The 21,717-nt window shown below is 40.3% G+C and overlaps 1 protein-coding gene across 1 annotated transcript in view; it reads left to right on the plus strand.

Annotated features, from left to right (window-relative positions):
• Positions 1 to 1,632: 1,632 nt before the first annotated feature.
• Positions 1,633 to 21,717, plus strand: part of LOC133414081 (leucine-rich repeat transmembrane neuronal protein 4) — a 106,395-nt gene continuing 86,310 nt past the window's right edge. Inside the window, exons 1-2 of the mRNA XM_061699212.1 lie at positions 1,633 to 2,304; positions 10,260 to 11,821. Coding sequence (XP_061555196.1) covers positions 2,301 to 2,304; positions 10,260 to 11,821 — 1,566 coding nt within the window. The 5' untranslated portion in view covers positions 1,633 to 2,300. The remainder of the gene's footprint in view (positions 2,305 to 10,259; positions 11,822 to 21,717) is intronic.

Below are 21,717 nucleotides of genomic sequence, written 5' to 3' on the forward strand. Positions count from 1 at the left end.
AAAACACTAATAAGGACAGGTACCTTAAAAAAAAAAAGAACAAAACAAACAAACAAACAAAAGAAAAACAGTGGCTTTGGAACCAGAGAGTCATTGTTTTGAGTCTGGCTGTGAACAAAAATAAAATGCAATTAATTGTTAAATAGATGCTAAAGTCTGTATCCTGATGACTGTCAAGATACCCTTGAGCAAGGCACCAAACCACCAACTCTGTCATCTCTCCTTGCATGTGGTCTGGTTTTCTGTCTTCTGTGCTAGTAAAATAAAAGACATAGTGTAAATAAAATTCCCCTTATGAGGGATTGAAACAAGGGGGAGGTGCATTGGCCAAGAAAGAAACCCATGTCTGTTCATCATCCTCCCTGAACCAGGCAAGTAGTCTGCTAAAGAGCAGATGGACAAACATACATACAAGATTGCAACAAATATAAATGTTTTTCCAAACAATTTGGCCTTATTGGAGGTACAATATGTTCTCTATTGAGTAAACAGTCACAATCTTGTCAGAATGAATAAACAACATATTTAATGATACACGATTGCACAGCACTGTAGCTCAAATCTAAAATTTATCTGAGAGAGCTCTTGAAGTGAACGGTAAATGGACTGCACTTATATAGTGCTTTATCTGCACTATCAGGGCAGCTGTGGCCCAATGGTTAAGATCATCGCCTGCCACCGTGGGGGACCTAGGTTCAAGCCCCCGACTGGGCCAGCCGACAACATCCCCCGGACTGATGGCTGTGGTGTCCTTGAGCAAGACACTAATACCCTGAAATGCTCCCTGGGCACTTCAGCTGCCCCCTGCTCCAGTGTGTTCCACTAACGTGTATGTGTTCACTGTGATGGGTAAAAGGCAGAGAACAAATTTAGTGTGCATGCATGCATGTTCGTGACAACAAAGGTGATTCTTCTTCTTCTTCTATCTCAGTGCCCAAAGCGCTTTACAAAGCCTCACATTCACACATTCATACACCAATGGGCGACTGCTGCCATGCAAGGCGCTGCCAGGCCCACTGGGAGCAAATTAGGGTTCATTGTCTTGCCCAAGGACACTGCGACATGCGGACAGTCAGAGCCGGGATTCGAACCAGCTACCCTTCCCTCTAACTACTGATCCACAGCCTCCCCGTAGGCAACTAACACTGTGATTTGATTCTCAGAATAGCTGAATTTAAACATTTGTTCAATTGTACTTTAATCACTGCCATTGACAGCTTTAGAAGTCAAATATCCATGTTAACTGACAAGGCTGGGAGTGAATTTGTGACCTTTACTTACTTTTACTGATGGTTATTTTACTTTTACTTATGGAGTGCAGGGACATGTGGGTTCAGGGGTTAAGTAATGGACAGGTGGAGGGGGTGGGCGATGTCCATGAGTAAGCCTGTCAACAAGCAAACATCATAATTTACAATTTAACATTCATTGCAAATATACATCCACACTACTACAACTACTACTACTACTTGGGGAAGACCATATAAAAGATAATGTTCCCCTATCACAGATGTAGAAGAGTTGAAGTGGACAAAGACCACTTTGGATCCACTTTGAACGGACGTGCGCGCGGGTTGCGGAGCCGCCAGAAGAGGGCATTGGGATTCTGCTTGATTAAAGTTGCTTCGGGATGCAGACACACGCATTAACAACCGTCACGCCGATTGAACTGCGTTTTTGAGGAAGGCACGTAGACGGAAAAAAAAAGGTGTCTATTCGGATAGTGGAATGTTTTGGTGAGTTTTTGCTTTGACTTGTGGAGAAAGCAGCGTTACTTTGCTCTGTGCGCCATGGGCGGTCCAGACTGAGCAGCCCTCCAGTCAGACGACACCGAGATTTTTCCCTGCACGGGAGAGGAATCAGAGAGCTGTTTTTTGTTGTTGTTGTTGTTGGGGGGAAATCGAAGAATATTACGTTAGTTGGAAGCTGTACGACGGGTTTTGTGATGAATCTTCAGGCGCATGAAGAGATTGCCATGGTCCACTTGGATGGGACTGCGCCTGCTGCAGTGGGCAATGCTTTTTGGCTCCAACTTGTACACGGCGGTTCTTTTTGCAGCAAACGCATGGACGGGGAATCTTGAATTTCGGATTGTACGAAAATCCATCGAGTCATCCTAAAGTGGAGGTAATTGTGCGGTGGTGTTCGGGCATATATGCACATTTGAACCGGACTGCACACCAGCTCCAGGAGAGCAAACGGGGCCAGGTGCGCTCAGATTCGGCTTCTGAATTAGGACGGTACCTGTTAGTGGACATGCGGATCCGAATCCATTAACTGGACTTGACAGATACGCGGATATGGGTAAGTAGCTCCCTTAAAAAAATAATAAATCATACAGTTTTATTGCAAGGTACACGCTAATTATCTTCCTAAATCACAATGCGTTCCAACGAAAAACTGCAATTAGTATACCAAAAGGGTATTCGCACTACACTGCCAAAACGTCAAAACGTGTTTTGAGAAGGTTCAAGAATGAGTGCTGAATCTTGTGCATTCATTTTCAGTAGCAGAGCTGCAGTGCCTCCCTCCCACCTACCCCCATTTGGCTGTAAGCTTTATTACAGACTAAAGGGACTTCATTTGTAATTTGCAAGCCTGTGCACTCAATGACGGTAGCCCAAATGGTGTGCATCGCACATTAGAGTAGCTATCTTTTTAGTCTTCCCTTCCTCTTGACCAATTTGAATGGCTGGCTCACTGACATGGACAGGAGTCACAGGAATGCTAATCACATCAATGTTGGAAGCCAGTCAATGTTAAAAAAGGGTGTCTCCACGCTAAATCTATCAAGTGTCCTTAATCTCTTAGGAACAAATTTATATTACCCAGTTGCAGCACATCGATGATCCCAAACTTTTGTTTTTGTGCACGGGCACAGTGCAGGTTTTGACACGATGTACCTGTAAGTGTCTTCAAGATACTCTCCAAAGTGTGCCTGTCCATGAATTTAAAGAAAAGTATGTGTTCAGTAATACAGCAATAAATTATTTATACATACATTTTATTTTAAATTAAAAGAGAGTGTTTTGATTTGTTATTCCTGTCCTGGTTTCCGCATGTGTGCATAAAACGACAAACTCACTACTACCCCCTCTGTTTGATTTTCATCTTTTGATTCTGTTGACCCCCACCCCCCCACCCCCCCACACACACACACACGCACACAATACTTTTTACACAGTGTGTAATTAGACCTTGTTATACATCATTTGCCTACCCAGTAGTATTGTCGGTGGTAGCCTAAACTCCCGAGCCATTGGAAACTATCAGTCTGTACAGATGATCAAGTTCACTGGTATTGCCATGTTATTAATTGTAAGGCAGCGTGATATATTGACCCACCCTGGGCACCGCATCAAGACAAGCAACAGCAGTATGCCCGCGAAACTGCATTTTATGTCTGCAGGACCTCAAATTATATTTATGTGCAAAGAAAGTAGCCCTATGGGGTGAAAAGAAAACATCCAACACAAGGTGAAAAAAGTGTCACTATTATGTGGATTTCATATGGTTTCCCTCAATTATTTGATGATTACATAGTGCAATTATCCACCAGTGTAGCTGGCTGTGATGTTCTTCATTAACAGCATGCATTACACAAATGTGTCATGGACCTTGTCATTAGAGATCTGCCAAGAACTGTTAACAAAGGGATCGCAGCAACAGAGAAACACGGCCTGACCCAAATTTCATCCCACATGTTTCACCTGATTTCAAGTTTTAGCTGCCCATCTATCGAAAAATACCTAAAATAAATAACCTGTTAATGTTACAGGCATAGTGTTCATTCTCTTGGCCATGCCTTTCAAGCAAGTTCAAATTGGCACAACAATAGACAACAGATGACTTTCTACTGGCTCTTCGCCATCCAAAACGTATCATTCTTGAAATGTCAGGTGAAGCAACTAGAGCAGGGGTCATTGGGCCCCTTGAGAGTGATATAATGTCCTTAATGTATAACATGAAGCTTATATGCCCCCCAAAAAACCCAAATAAACAAAAAAAAAAAAAACTGTTTGAATTCAGCAGACGAATGGCAGCGAAAGTTTTTAAAAGAGACTCTATTGCACATACAGCCAAATCATTCATGTTACTTTACAATATGGCATGTCATTCCACTTCTATTCTAACGATACTCTGTTGTCGCTGTCAATAAAGCCCGGTGATCGCAGCCGCCTCACTAAGCACATAACTTGACTTTCAGATATGTCCCTACTTGTTCTTAAATTTAATGACAATACAACTGAAGTCATACTGTTTGGGTCCCAAGAGGCAACTACCTCATTTGGTGCTTTCTCTCTGAGCATTAGGCTGCAAGGAACTTTGGGATACTCAGATTCACCTGCCCTATTTAACATAATGTAGGTTCCAATGAGGAAAAGCTTATTTTGATGCTGTAAATATCTCTTGTACTTCATTCTTAGTGAATTCACAAATAAAGTCTGTCAATTAACCATTTATTGCCTTGGCTGTAGCAAAGACAAGTGAATGTGATGTATAATAATGCTCAATCACTACTGATTCTGTAAGGACGAAGTACTAATCATTTGTAAAAGACGAAACAAAAACGTAGTTACCCATAATGAACCCATAGTTTGCTGTGATGCGAGGACGAAGTCATAAAATCATTCAAGGCGTCAGTCTCAGCTTTTACTAATTGAAACCTTCGTCAAAGAAAAAATGTCCAGCAAACATGAGAATAAACACATATTGGCTCAACTGCATTTACTGGAGACTCTGGACTTATACTGAACTCTGCATGTTTACACGTAGATGATCTTAACAGCGTAGCTGGTGTTTGCATTTATTCCCGAATTGATGACTGTGATACTCCTTGGTCAGAGCTCACTCTGGTGTCTATCTACAGTAGCTGACAGAATGCCACAGCCCAACTCTTTACCAGAATCAAGAGTCATGAACACCTCAGCCCTGTGCTTGCCTCTCTGCACTGGCCGCTGGTCTAGTCTCTCCCAGGTCATATGCTAAAAACAATGCTATATAATCAAACAACAGTATATAAGCACATCCCGACTGATTGCAGCTCGATGTATAATCATGATTGATATTTATATTTTAAATAGTTGGTTGTTTTGTATTAAATAATTGTTTTGTTACCCTTTGTTACCCCATTAGCTTAGCCTACTCAATATGACATGACATGTTCAACATGACAATGAAGAGGACTTTAAAGACCAGCCCAACTCCATGGTTGAGTTACATAGACTCGGTTTGATATCAAAAGCAGCATCATACAATTCTCAAACCTGAACTTTAAAGCATCCTAACGTCACTGACATTTGGTTGCCAACCAGGTGTTTTGACATGAATGTCAAACATAATATCCATCAGACAGGTAATGACCAGAGAGAGTTGTAGCATTTTCTATACTTGTACCTTGAGCTCAACAGAAGCTTCAAACTACCTGTGATTGACTCCATTGTGTTGTTACGACTTGTTAGACTATACATGTATTCCACATATTTTTTTCATCCACAACAGGTTATTTAAGGCAATACGCAATGCAACATTCTTCTTGCAATGTGGGACCAAATATATACTGAATGAATCAATGAATCAATCAATACTGAATGACCGCACAAGCAACTGCATATCTCTTTTTAAGCAAGTGCGCACTCCCATTTACCTGTGCAATTTATATGAATTATAAACTTTATGTTTATATTTGCCCTGTGATTGGCTGGTGAGTTGAGATAGGCTCCAGCATGCCCGCGACCCTAATGAGAATAAGCGGTACAGAAAATGGATGGATGGATGTAATAGAACATATAATGAATATATTTTGTATATTCCTGTACTTCCATAGATTTATCAAGGTACAGCGAATCGACCAACTGGATGCATGACTCATTCAGCTCACATTAAAGCATTCCTAATCTAGGCTTCCTTCTATTTCTCCAGTAGTTAAGAGAACTAATTGCAATTTATGCTAGAATTGATGATTTGTTATACAGGTAAATTTCTGGCTTATTCACATTTTTTTCATTATATACTTCCAATATGTGTGCATTTTTATACTGTGATATTCATTTTTGTACTTTGGGAATAGTGCCTCAATAATCAATAATTACAAATTTGTGAATTGGCATAGCAATGTGTAATATTAACTTTAGAAATTCAAATCCTGAAGTTTGTTTGTAAAAACTGAGTTTCGTCAGGGACAGAGAGCGAATGGTGTCAGCTGGTTATTTTTGTTATTCTCAGTCTTATAATCACTTCACCTGCATGGAGCTCTTACTATCAAGGGAAATTAGGAATCAGACAAGATTGAAAAGAGAAACACACTTTCCCTCTTGTATGTATGTGTGCACTGTATTCCAAACAATATTCTTGCCGTTTTTCTCGTCATTGAAAAGTGTTACCAACTCAAGGGCAAGACAGTTCATTGTTTTATATCAACAGTTGAAATGGTTCGAACTCATCAGGCCTTGCCATCATCCCAAAGATAATTGGAGAATGGCTCAGGCTGGTGCAGGGGTTCTCTCTATGTGTTGTCTGTAGTCCATCTTCAATGTGTTGTGTATGTAAGCTACAGTACTGGTAGTTTTGTCAATGACAGCAAATAGCTCCTGGAGCCCCACAGTGCACCAGTTAGTGAGCCCATACGCAAAAGTTGATTAGCCAAATTTGCTTTTATTAAAGGTCCGCAGTAAAGTCTACTCATTGTGTCCATATGTTAAGGCTGTGAGGCAGAAATAGCTGTCATGCTGTGGACAGGTGTCGCTCTGTAATTTCACAATTGGCTCATCCATCCTCATCCTTGTTTTAGAAAGATAACTGTAGAGAATGACAAAGATAAATGAGAGGCACATATCTATTTATTATCACATTGAATGCTTCAGGTTCAGAAAGATAAATGGCCATTTATGCTGGAGTTGAAACCAAACATAAAATAGAAAAATGGAAAACAACTAGAAATGATTGACTACATTTGTAAAAGTATGAATTTGCAGCAGGGGTTAAGGACAAGTTGCATAATTTTGTTTGGTTTTAAGATCAAACAAAGGTGCTTAAAATAGGTACAGGAGATGAAGAAAGCAATGAAGAGTGGTACATTAGAAAATAGGTAATAGAGACACCTCAAAGGGTGACTTTTGCACCTTGGTGAATGCCATTAGAGGAGGCATTAGCACAGGGAGCGTTCGTTAACCACATCAGGTTTCAGTAAGGGATGGTGGGAAGTGTCTTGTGAGCCAGCCATCAAATGAATGATAAGGCATTCACATCTAAAAACAAACCTGTTATGCACAAGTGGAATAGAAGCAACAGGATTATCTGCAGATCATGGGATAAAAGTCAAAATTGAAAAGTTTAACGCACGCGCATGTTTCCTCTGCAGTCAAACTTGTGTATTACAATTACTTTAAAACAATACACAGGGGATCTCAATATTATTCTGTCGTATTTTAGAAACCATTACAAGAAACATAATCAATGATGTACAGTGAGTACAAATCATCTGCATATTTCATGTGTTCCCTCCATCTGTGAGGCTTGATGAAAGATTCTTCTGAAAATAATGTTTCTCTCTGTATTGCAATTTGAAACACACACACACACACACACACACACACACACACACACACACACACACACACACACACACAATCACATCCAATACACATATGGGATACACAGATGCTTGGCAAGAAACTAAATGGCTATGTTAGAAAGCATATGTTCGATCATGCCTCTTAGCGATTCTATATCAGAGAATTATCTCTGACAAATCCTGCAGAGATTAAAGTGTAACTGAAGCCATGAACACTGCCTACTACAACTACAAGTACCAAGTATCAATACAAGTATCCAAAAATAATGCAGCTCCGTGCAAATTGAGCGGCTACTGAACCTGATCTATATATTAAACATTAAACATGGCACCATGTTGACCCATGTTCAACATGGTGCCTGCCAATTTATCACCCATTTTGTAGACCAGTTAAATGTATGCATAACTCCTATCCTCACATTTATATCACCCTTTGATAATGGTGTGAAAGGCTATAATTTGTGTTGCTATGAGGAGCACACACCATATCCCCAATCCACCGTCTCAAGGGGAAATCAATATATTTTAATGACAGATAATTAGTGACTCTGTAAATAGGAACAATTTTAATGGAAATTACTGTTTCCGGTTTGAACAAGAAATTATATGACACTATGTCACTGACCACTTGACTGCACTTTTATTTCTCTATTTTAAAACAAGTGTCGGGCCTTCCAATTACACCTCACCACACCCACGCCCGCACGCACACACACACTTTTCCCCGCAAGGACTCCTTTGGGGTTAATATAACTTAATATTTAAACTGGGATTCATAATCTAAATTCATGAATTAAAGCGAATCTATATACCTTATAAATTGAGTTAAATGCTAAAACTGTCGTTCTTTCAATGTATGGTAGCACACCAAAATGACATTTCCCTTCATGTAAAACAATATTTCTGCTGTTAAGATATTAGGAGCATGTTGTGAATCCTTAAATCTGCATGTATAAAACAGACAGCAGATCATTTCTTAAAACAGGTTACAATGAGGGTTAGGGTTAGGGTTGTATTAACAAAACAAAAAAAAGAAGCTTTTTGTGAAAAGGCTCATAAATTCTGTTTCACTTAACAGCCAGACAATAGAGCATAGTTTTCTCAGTTTCCTACAAAACTAAAATAATGGTAATGGGGTTTGACCATTTCATTTTGTCTATATATGAGAACCAAACAATGTCACACCATGTGATGCCCCACTGGGGTCTACAGGAAAGGGGAAATTGTGGGATTAAGTTTGAGAGAGTGGCACTACAGAAAATGTGATAAAGTAATCAAAACTGAGTGGATTAACTGAGGAAAGGATTTCTATCAAGCAGTGAATGCCATACAGATATGTGCAGTTAGTTGACACAGGCCAAGAGGTGGCAAAGGCAAAATGATTTATTGCAGCAAATAATGTGAATCACAGCAATGATGTTGAGATGATGGTAGCTCTACCAGAGAGGTCTTTGCTGTGAGAATGTGGTTTTGTGCATTGAAACAAACATTTGTGAGCACATTGCTCATTTGAGAAGCTTTGTAATAATACCTGTGAAAATAGGTGTACAATCATGACCATTACCTTGAAATTGTATGGAGTAGAGGTCAAACATCTGTAATAACCTTCAGAAATTTCAGCTCCATGAATCAAGAAGGCAGGCCATGAGAATGACCCCAAAACTGTATCTGGGAATGGGGCATGTGATGAAGAGCTGTGCAGTGTAAAAATGTAAATATTTAGGGAGACAATTGCACAACACATTTCATTTGTAAGCACTATTTTCATTACAAAAGAAAGAGAAACATTTGATTGTCAACCACCATACTAGATAAGTGGTTACTTGGTTTAACCCGGGAATGTCTTTGTCTTTGGAATGAAATTCATACTGGTGCTAAATGATGAGGCCAGAATATCCTTCCAGTGATTTCCCTGCACGGTGTTTGGAAACAAATGAACAAACAATGGAAAAATTACCCAAAACAGGATATATTGAAGCAAAATCTGAAACCAATGGATGAACTAAAATGATGTGATGTAATGTCACTCTATCAGTGGTACATCGAAGAAAAATAGAGGAATAATTTAGCATAATCTATAGTAAAACAGAGGCGGCATAGCTGGTAAATATGAATTAATAAGGAACACATGATTCCTTGATAATGTTTTAAATCATAAATTTTTTTATGATTAAAGTTTGGCTTTCAAAATTATTAGTAAGCAGTAAATCGTAGAAGTGGTTAGCTGCACATCATTTGGACTGACAGTCTTCATCTTAGAAAAGGTGTAACTATAAAATCACAAAATACTCAGTCATTGCAACAATTCCCAGCATTTGTAGTTATATTGAATACATCAAGCTATGCTAATACAGGCATTTAATCAATCAATTTAGCTCTCATATTAAACTCTGCAGCTGACAGCAGGTTGAACTGCATTTACATTTCATTATGGATATGTGAATAAATTTAATGCCTAATGTGATTTTGCATTCATGGTTAAGAGTATATGCTTACATATACATATATATATGACTTATTTCATCATGTAAAACTAAATGCCCACTTCTTTAGAACACCAGTGAAACGTAGACATGAATATAGGTGTTGAAAAAAAAAACATCTTACTGTTATTTTTTCAGTGTTGTAGACTGTAGCTGATCTGTTTAACACTTTCTTTTCTCGTTTTTTGTTTCCTGTCATCCAGGCTCTGCTCTGCAACGTCGTTGGATAGTACTCCAACTGCTGATGCAGGTGTGGCTAGTAGCAAGCCCAGCTCAAACAGAGCGTCCATGCCCAAAAAGCTGTCGCTGTGATGGAAAAATTGTGTACTGTGAGTCAAGTGCATTTCGTGATGTCCCCAAGAACCTCTCAGGAGGTTGTGAAGGTCTGTCGTTAAGGTACAACAGCCTCATGAACCTTCGAGCTGGCCAGTTTGTTGGCCTGAACCACCTGATCTGGCTTTATTTAGACCACAATTACATCACATCTGTAGATGGGATGGCGTTCCAGGGAGTTCGCAGGCTAAAAGAACTGATCTTGAGCTCCAACAAGATCACATCACTTCACAACACCACATTCCATCCTGTGCCCAATTTGCGTAACCTTGATCTGTCATACAACAAACTGGAAGCGTTGCAACCAGGGCAGTTTCAAGGACTACGGAAGCTTCTTAGTCTTCACATACGCTCAAATTCACTAAAGATCCTTCCATTGCGTCTCTTCCAAGATTGCAGAAATCTTGAATTTCTTGATCTGGGTTACAACCGCTTGCGAAGTATCACTCGGAATGCACTTTCAGGCTTAGTCAAGCTCACAGAGTTACACCTGGAACATAACCAATTCTCAAAGATAAATTTTTCACATTTCCCCCGTCTCTACAATTTGCGGGCACTTTACCTACAGTGGAATCGCATTCGCTCCATGAGCCAGGGCCTAACCTGGATTTGGGCTTCCATCCAAAAACTTGATTTGTCTGGGAACGATCTATCAGAACTAGATGCTGCCATTTACCAGTACTTACCCAACCTGCAAACCCTAAATCTGGACTCCAACAAGTTGACCAATGTGTCCCAAGAGGCGGTTGATGCCTGGGTTTCTGTCACCACAATTAGCTTGGCTGGAAATGTTTGGGACTGTGGCCCAGCCATTTGTCCTCTTGTTTCTTGGCTGAGAAAATTTAGGGGAGCAAAGGAAACAACTATGATATGTGCCTCTCCAAAGAAAGCCCAAGGTGAGAAAGTGATGGATGCTGTTGAAGCTTTTGGTGTTTGTCAATCGAACCAAGTGACAATGCTAACCGTAAGCATTCCTCCCACTCCATCCAATGTCTCTGACCAGCCTGAACAACATCCAGCAATTTTGGCTTCACCCACTCGTTCTGGAAAGAGAGCAGAAGGCTCTATCAGGGGCCCAACTTCATCAGCTGTTACCCAGCCAGTGGCACTTCCCCCAGATCAAGACTTGGAGCCTGTGTCCTTCCATAAGATTGTTGCAGGAAGTGTTGCCCTTTTTCTATCTGTTGCGATGATCCTATTGGTGATCTACGTGTCATGGAAACGCTATCCTAGCAGTGTCAAGCAACTGCAGGAGAATACATCGACGGCTCGCAAACGGCGCAAGAAGTCAAAGGAAACAGAACGCACCTTGAGTTCTCCCCTGCAGGAGTACTATGTGGACTATAAACCCAACAATTCAGAGGCCATGGATGTGCTTGTCAATGGGACCGGAACCTGCACTTACACCATTTCAGGCTCCCGAGAATGCGAGGTATGACCCACACCACCGCCACTCCTCCTAAACAAAACTCTGTCCACAGCGAAACAACCAGAGGTAATTATTTACTCTGTATTAGCATTTACTTCAAAAACTGAGCCACAGGCAAAGGTAATACTCTAGTTCCATTAATTATTTTGGAATTAAGGGCGTACTGTATAGTCACGTGATTGAAACAGGATAACTTTTTTACACAATTTGTGAAACCTTATCTCAAGTTGTTTGCTTGAATACCTTTAAACAAAACTTATTATACTTATTTGAAGTTAATGTCCTCTATGTCAATTAACTTTTTCATATACATATATATGTGCTGTTCTTCTGTTGTTTGTTTGTTGTTTTGTTTTATTTTGTTTTTGGGTGTAGCATTGCGTATTGGAAAAATTGAATGGTGTGAAGTATAAACCAGGATACTGTGTTTAAATGCCTATGGCATCTCTTGCATAATTCAAGTTTTACTGGAGGTTATAATTTCATCGTGGCAACTGTAACTCAATATTGTTTTGTAAAAATGGCAGCTTGCTTTCCCCTTTTTATAGTTGCATGTCTTGTTTTTCTGATATCGGCACACACATGCATTCAATTAACTAACATCGTGGTTTTGTTGTTTAAGAAACTGTCACAAATTTTTGGTATCATCCCATTAAAGAAAGATATGGACAAAAGTAATAATAAATAAAAATATACTGAAATTAGGTACATGTATCCTGATATGACCAAACTGCTCCAACTGTCTCAGGTTCGTAGGGTGCCTGTTTCAGCTCTTTCCACGGATGTTCAATAGGATTTAGATCAGGGCTCATTGAAGGCCATTTTGGAATAGTCCAGGTTTTTATCCTAAGCCCATTTTTTTAATATTTTGAGTTCTGGTTCTTTATCCTCATGACCTAGTAGCTGAGACAAAGCTTTCTGACACTGAGCAGCATGTTTTTCTAAAATACATTGATAATCTTGAAATTTTATTGTATCCTGCACCAACTCAGCTACTAGTAATGGTGTATAGCTCGATATCAGTTCTCAAGCAAAGTGTGCATTTACCGTGATCAGCAGAGATACAGAGCTCTCATAGCGCATACTTCTCCAAATTAGGGGTGTGAGAAAAAAATTCATTTTTAGATGGATCAGGATGAAGTTGTTTGAATAGTAATCAAATCATGACTTGGTGAGATTCCCAGCCACACAACATAGTATTACAGAAGGGCTTTTGGGTCAGAAGGGCAAGTATTTGGTGTGCATTTAAGTGCTTTTGGAGCAGCATTAGAGTGTTTTAGGAATTTTGGTTGCACTATGTGAACTTGTATCGTTTTCACACTGTTGTCATCTTTACGTGAAACTATGAAATGTATCATTGTTCTTGGGCTGGAAAGGATTCATTGTATTTCCATTTATTTCAATGGGAAACATTACCTTGGTTCATAAACGTTTCGGTTTGTGAACGGAGTCACGGAATAGATAAAATTAATTAACTGGTCAGCAGTCAGCAAAGTCCAGAGTTCATCTGAGAATGTGCTCTGATCTTGTTTCTACATTTAGTTGCCCCAGTACAGACATAAATCACTCGGCAGCACATGCTCACCCACCTCACAGCCCCTATGTCTCTGCACTGGCTTGTGGCTGGAGTGGTTTAGATCTATTCATCTCTCCTGAGTGGGAATGGCTTATTTCTGCTGTCTTTGGTCTACTATTTCGTTTAGATTTGGCACATGACTCACCTGACCTTTCTTCACGTGATAATCTTCTGTCAACCTTCAATTCCTTTTGGCATCAATTTGGGTATGTCAGATGAAGAGAGAAGCCTCTATTGATCACTTCCATCTTTTCTTTGTAAGAATGTTCTTTTATTCCATCATTGTGTACCTTGACCAGCTGCTGTGGATTACATACACAGCTCCATTAATGTAGTCTTGTGTAACTCTTACTAACTCATACAAACTACTGTGGCTTTCCCATCTTTTTCAATTCAATTTCATTCTGCTGCCCTGAAGGATAGCTTTTAGAACAAATTTTTGCCCAAAACCTCTCACTATTTCCTCTCAATACTGTAGCTTACATTTTCTAAATAACTGTGATACAAATAGCTATGATGTCAGTCTTCAAAAGGTGAAGTCAAAATATTTAATTTTGAAAAATACAACAGTACATCTAATACCTTATACAGTAATGTAGCTACTTCCCTAAGTACTTTTTTAATGTTTTTTATTGGCCCTCTCACAGGAGCCTAATTCGGTTTTTAAAAATGTTCACAGTGAATCCCAGGTTATTTGTGCTTCGGCATTCACAAAAAGTCGCCTCTTTGCAGATATTTGGGGGAAACCAATTCTCCGTTATTTGCTGAAAAACCCATCTACTTGTTGCTTTTTGTGCTCAGGACAAAGCCATGTCTAATATAAATATATCGCTTTGGTGCTATCTTGTGGCCAAGGAAATATGTTGACGTGAGGAGAAGTGCTTCATTTAGTTAGGCCACAGCCTTGTCCTGCCGACATCTTGTGGAATCTATAGGCAATTACAAACCTTTTTGAGTGGGCATCCGTTACTCATTGATTTTCACTCTTTGCGGCAGGGCTATCTATCTTCTATGCCCTATTCCCTGCGAATAGCGGCGATTCACTGGATGCTGTGAATATTTGTTTTCTATTTGCAACGTTCTGCTAACTTATATTTAGGAAATCACTGTGTTTGTTTCACACCTTTTATCAGTTTTTGATAATAAATTGGAATAATATGATCTTTCAAAGAGATTTGAGATGAAAATATATATACAAAACAACAGCTTCACAACAAACAAGTCATAAAGAAAAAAAATGCTCTTGAGCAGGCAGTTCAGCCCTAAAAATGAAATCAATAATTTGTCTTGACCATCAAGATAATGCAATTTTTTTGGCTGTTTTAGGACAGGGATTGACAACCCTTTTGACCACATGGTCCAGTTTTTGATGATCAATAGGTTTGTTGGAAGCGGCCCCGCCCGCGTGGAGTTTGCATGTTCTCCCCGTGCCTGCGTGGGTTTTCTCCGGGTACTCCGGTTTCCTCCCATATCCCAAAAACATGCGTGGTAGGTTGATTGGAGACTCAAAATTGCCTGTAAGTGTGAATGTGAGTGCGAATGGTTGCTTGTTTATATATGCCCTACATTTGGCCGGCGACCAGTTCAGCGTGTACCCCGCTTCTTGCACGAAGATAGCTGGGATAGGCTCCAGCAGATCCACGACCCTTGTGAGGATAAGTGGTACAGAAAATGGATGGATGAATGGGTTTGTTGGACTAGGTTTTGCAATGGCGATGGTTTGAAACTGGGACAGCATACAGTATAGCTACTTTTGTGTCATATGCATTTGAGCTAATCAGCTCTTGCCTTTATTTTACTCACCTGTTTATCATTAGAGTGTATTCAGTTCCCTCTTTCCGTTCATTTCGTTTCTGGTCACGTCATGCCATTTCTTACCCTTAATATGCCATGGTGAGGCTTTGCCCTATGCTCATTTTTTGTTTTTTATTTGGACTTTAAAAGTTATAATTTTATTTGTCGGCTATCCTGTTTTTTTTCCTGTTAACTAAATATTCTTCACTGTATTTAGGTCCACCTGCCTTCAGCTTTACTCCTCTCCACTCCACTACACAAAACTCCTGAGACAGTTAGTCTTAAATCAAATCTCTGAGGGAGTGGCAAGTAGGGGGTGTGTTGGGCCTGGGAGTTGGGTGGGGGGAGAGTTCCTAAAGTTTTTTATTTGCTTCCCAAGGATTTTTACAGCTCAGCTTGGTTCAGTATCGTACTAAAAAGAAAGTGAAATGTGAAAGGGGCTGCCGGACAGTTAATATGTTTCACAAAGTCACACCGTGAGTACACTGTAATGTTGAGCTATTGCTTGTATTGCAAGTGACTAATACATGCTATCTTGACAAAGTCAAGCAACAATGGTTGAGAGAGGATCAGCAGAATGTCATCCACCACTAATGATGATTTTTGTAATTTTTAGAATAAAGGGGAGTGACATGATAACCACTGTTGGTTCTGAGGTACGTCATGTAATCACTCGCTGCTATTAGTGCACAGCCAGAGGTGCCTTCTCCCTCACTAGAACAATGAATACATGTTTAAGTCCATCAACCACATCTATAAAATAAGATGACATTCATCATATAGTTTGGTTTGTTTGTGGAAGGTGACCACCTCACATGTCACATAACGGAGATGAGACTAACTGTGTGATCCCTTTAGTTATTCCTGTGAGTGATGTGTGAATTCATTTGAGTGTGCGAAGACATCTATTCATCAATATAACCTAATGAATCAGAATCATCTTTATTTGCCAAGTATGTCAAAAACACACAAGGAATTTGTCTCCAGTAGTATGATCTGCTGTAGTTCGGACAAAAAAACGCCATTTTGACAAAATAATACTTTTTTCTCACTGAGCAATGAGAGGTTACGGGTAATGTGGTAATGCTGATACAATGACAATTGTGCAAATGATGCAGAGTCCTCTAGCAGTTTCGAGCAGTTTGAAATGACCAACAGAGAGATAATCTGGTACAGTGACAATTGTGCAAATGGTGCAGATAGTTCTCAAGCACATGATTGGTGAGTGTACAAATAATGAAGTGTCCGGCCAGAGATATGACAACAATCTCAAGACAAAATTGGCAGCATGTTACAATGTAATTGTATGTTAACTGTTTAATAAGTTAATGGCAAGAGGGAAGAAGCTGTTGGAATATCTGCTGGTTTTAGTTTGCATTCATCGATAGTGCCTACCGTATGAGCTGGAAGAGGTGGTGACCAGGATTTGGAGGCTCCAAGAGGATTTGGCATGCTCTTGTCTTAGATCTGACAGCATGCAAATCCTCAAGGGTGGGTAGGGGGGTACTGACGATTTTTTTTTTGTGGCAGCACCAAACCAGAGTGCGATGGATGAACACAGGAGTGATTCGATGACTGCTGTGTAGAACTGCCTCAACAGCTCCTGTGGAAGGCCGTGCTTCCTCAGAAACCTCAGGAAGTAAATAATTTGCTGTGCCTTTTTGAGGATAGAGTTGATTTTGGACTCCCAATTCAGGTCCTGAGAACTATAATTAGCAGGAATTTGAAGGCCTCTACGGTTGACACAGGGCCTCACCTGCTGTGTTCTGCCCGTCAGGAAGCTGTAAATTCACTGGCAGATGGCAGGCGAGATGTTGAGCTGGACAAGCTTGAAGGAGAGGAGGTCTGGCATGATGGTGTTGAACGCAGAGCTGAAGTCCAATACACAATTGAAACACAACTGTTGGCTCTTTGCAATGATGAGAAATATTTGTTAGCAGTCGTTATATTCTACATTACACATCACTTGCATTTTGTGTGAATGCAATATAATATGGCGGCACAGTGGACGACTGATTAGAGCGTCTGCCTCACAGTTCTGAGGACCGGGGTTCAATCCCTGGCTACGCCTGTGTGGAGTTTGCATGTTCTCCCCGTGCCTGCGTGGGTTTTCTCTGGGCACTCCGGTTTCCTCCCACATCCCAAAAACATGCATGCTAGGTTAATTGATAACTCTAAATTGCTTGTAGGTGTGAATGTGAGTGCGAAGGGTTGCTTGTTTGTATGTGCCCTGCGATTGGGTGGCAACCAGTTCAGGGTGTACCCCGCCTCCTGCCCGAAGATAGCTGGGATAGGCTCCAGCACGCCCGCGACCCTAGTGAGGAGAAGTGGCTCAGAAAATGGATGGATGGATGGATGGACATATAATACAAGTCGAAGTAAATTTAGCTGTAATTTATTCTAATCATGTAATATGGATCATTAGAAGTACTGATTTACAGTACTAGGTAGTCACACATTTTTTATTTACTTATAATAAAAACTATCTATTCAAGATGCATAAATTACAGACGCATCAATATCTGATAATGGACTCATAGTCGTCTGAATCATAATTTAAATAAATTGTAAGGTGTCAGATTTCCACACTTAGTAATAACGATTACACAGCAAATATTTTCCAACAATACAAAAACGTTCTTCATCCATCCATCCATCTAAACCAAAAAGAAAACAAGAAACAAATGGTATCAATTTTCTCAGAGTGCAAGCATGTTTAGTTAAATCAATACCATACAGTGGTACCATACAGTTTTTGAGTAATTGCTTAGAAAAAAAAAATCAACATAAATAAAGCGTTAGCCAAGGGCAAGAGAGGTTGCTTTAATTTTTTGGAGATGCTGCCCTTCTTAAAGGTCCCGGATTTTGGCTATTTAGACCTCCATAGAGTATAAAAGTGGACTTAGTATAAAGGTGTCAATTTCATAAAAAAAAAACACCTTGGTTTTGTCATAAAGGTGTCCAAACTTCTGTTCTGACCCACTTTTGTATCCCCTTTTGTCCATATTTGGCTTAGACCGCCCCCTTTCCTCTGATTAGTTGCCGCCGTGTAGAAGACCCACTTGGGATCGGAAAGGGAAGGCGGAGATCATCGCTAGTGACGTAGGTAAGCTCGAGAAGTTCAAATGACCTGATTTCATGCCTCTCGGCGGAAAAACTGTTTGGAACTCAGGAATGCGTGGACGATTTTAATTAATATTTTACATGTTTACTCAGGCACTATAGAGACAATATTACATCCCAAATACTAGAAAAAGTTGGTTTTGCAAAATATGTCCCCTTTCAAGTAGAACTCGTCAGTCTACAATTAGCCATGTGGGGAACTTCAAACATTCTCTATGTTTGAGAGAACATCTCTCTCATACACTCATCCTGTCGGTTTCACATGCCACTGCTTCTTGCACCTCAGACTTTGATCCATGCTTAATGAGAATGTTGGATCCAATACGGCAATTACAATGCCGAGGAAAAGCATGTTGTCTTTTCTTTTCCTTCCACAATGAAAAACGATAATTTTTTTTCCACTCTTGTTGCAACTTGATGCATTTAATTCACTCATGCCTGTTACTAGTTGTGCTCGCTTGTTTCACATATGTCTCTTGCCTGTTTCACAGACTACAAATCGTTTCACTTGCTGCTCTTCACGTCTTGTTAGACTGAGACATTGGACAGCTTGGCTTAAACAAGCCACAGTTGTATTTTTAATGTTGACAATGGTTGAGAACTCCCAAACTAGGATGCATGGAAAATCTAAATCTAAGAAACAATCACAAATTTGAAAATCTATTAACAGGACATTACACAACCCCTAGATGAATACAGTGGAAGAAGTTCAAGGAAATTCCTGCCATGTCATGTAACCATATATAGTAAATGCCCTAATTTTGTTTAGAAAAACTGATGGAGGCCATGTGATCTGAGCATCAGGCCAAGTAAACCCGACACACAGAATTATAAGTCCAAAAGGTTTGTAGAAATGGAATCATTGAACAATCTTACAGTGTATAGATGGAAGTGACAGATAAAAATAGGGACCGTCTTCTGCCATACACAATTTAGGTAGGCTACAGTAACTGCAGCAGAGATGAAGCCAAGATATTGGTATCACACGCGCACACGGACGCACACACAAATATACCATTTAAAATCACCAGGTGTTAATACAAGCAGCCAGCCAGTTACTTTCTCCTCAATTGGCATTACAGTGTATTATGTCTTTCTTTATATATAGTACACTACCAGTCACAGGTTTGGTCACTAATTCAATAGAAACAAAGTGTGTCCAAACCCATGACTGGTAGTTTATTTAATGTGTGTCACGATCTGTGTTTTTGTTGACTTTGTTTTGATTAGATGTAGTTTGTCACATTTTGTCAAGTTTTCCTCTCACGCCATGTCTTTTATGCTCATGTGTTTTTTGTCTCCACCTGTCCTCGTCAGGCCTCTACCTTGTTTCAATCAATCAGCTTCCGCCAGCCACTCCCGTCTTGGCCAGGTGTTTCCATGTCAGTTTGCATGAATTTAGTTCCCTAGTTTTTTTCAGTCCTTATCAGATCATTGTCGTCTGTCGCTGTAGGTTATGTTTCATGTGTCAGGTTATGTTTCTGGTTGTGTTGAATGTATCCTTTGTGTGTCTTTGTTGCTTTAAATTTGTTATTTTGGACTTGGTTAATTTAGTGTTTTCTTCCACATGCCTTGTTTGCCTTTTTGTGTTTTGTGAAAATCTCCTGCATTCTGGTGTTGCCTCCCTGCTTCCCTGCACTTGGCTCCACCTTTTTGTCTTCCCACCAAAACAGCGGACCTTGACAATGTGGAAGTTGGAATGAGACTGAGACAGAACTTCATCCAGGTTTTATTCAAACTAAAAGCAGAAAGGTTTTAGATAATTGAACGCAATGACAACACGGACTGAAGTAAATTCAGTAAAATTTTGGTTCGGGATTAGGAGGGAATGGGATAAATCTCTGTGGGAGTGGGAAAGTGTGGTATTATTTATATTTATCTATAAACACTCACTCGGATTTGGGAGAGAGTGGGATCAAGCTCTGAGAGTGGGAGGAAGTGGGAGTCAAAATCTACTCCTGTGTCAGCCTTTAGTTGGCATTTCATAGAAATAACAGAATTTGTGCCCAACCTCACTAAGAACATCCATCCATCCATTTTCAACACCGCTTATCCTGGTTAGGGTTGCAGGGCACCGGAGCCTATCCCAGTGGACTTCGGGCGAAAGGCGGACTACACCCTGAGCTGGTCGCCAGTCAGTCGCAGGGCACATATAGACACGGACAACCATTCGTACTCACATTCACACCGTCACTGAGTGGGAACTGAACCCACGCTGCCCGCACCAAAGTCAGGCGAGTGTACCACGACACCATCTAATCTGCTGTAAAAAGCAGGAGTTGTAAACTCAATGTAAATAATATATATTAGGTATGACTTAAACAAGGATAGCATCCTGTTTCCTGCCCTGTGAGTCAACTTTATTATAGCTGCTTTGACACAACAAAGGCACGTTGTGTATAAACCTATAACACTTTTCAATTTCAGAGAATGCTCAACGTGAACTGAATTTCCATTTTTATATCCTGACACGCACATGACAAAGGACAAGTAAACATGCATTTTAAATGATATGTTATTAAGTCAAGCAGCACGGTGGCTGACTGGTTAGAGCGTCAGCCTCACAGTTCTGAGGACCCGGGTTCAATCACCGGCCCCGACTGTGTGGAGTTTGCATGTACTCCCCATGGCTGCGTGGGTTTTCTCCGGGCACTCCGGTTTCCCATCCCAAAAACATGCATAAATTGGAGACTCCAAATTGCCCGTAGGTGTGCATGTGAGTGTGAATGGTTGTCTGTTTGTATGTGCCCTGCGATTGGCTGGCAACCAGTTCAGGGTGTACCCCGCCTCCTGCCCGATGACAGCTGGGATAGGCTCCAGCACGCCTGCGACCCTAGTGAGGATAAGCGGCTCAGAAAATGGATGGATGGATGGATGTTATTAAGTCCTGTTTAATATCTTTAATTAATCTAGTGAAGGTTTCAGAAAAAATCTACACAAGAATAAAGACCCGTATGACTTGATGAAGTCAGTCAGGGTTTGGGCTATGACCCAATCGTGCAATCTTAATTTGTCATCTCTGTCTCAGCATTACTTGTGCCCCAGTGCACAACGCAAGATCCATAGAGTTATGGTAGAATGAGAATGGTTTTGAAAACTGCAATTGGAATGAACGAGAAGAGAGACTGTTAGTCCTTGTCAGATCATTTTAGCAAAATCTTTAGCAAAATCTTTAGCAAAATCTTTAGCAAATCTTCTCATCCAACATTTGTGAAATCAACCGATAAACATAAAACTCTAAACCTCTTGATCGCAAGTAACTCGCATGTGGCAGAGAACCAGTCAGCGACTAGCTAGATAGCTGGTAGCACGAGAAGCTAACATAGCAGACTCCATCTTCAGTCAGTTCTCCTTCTTGTCAAACATCACAAACAAATGCACCAGTTGCTGAGGATTCAAATCAAAG

Source organism: Phycodurus eques, chromosome 15 (assembly GCF_024500275.1).
Source record: "Phycodurus eques isolate BA_2022a chromosome 15, UOR_Pequ_1.1, whole genome shotgun sequence".
In the NCBI taxonomy this organism is placed as follows: domain Eukaryota; kingdom Metazoa; phylum Chordata; class Actinopteri; order Syngnathiformes; family Syngnathidae; genus Phycodurus; species Phycodurus eques.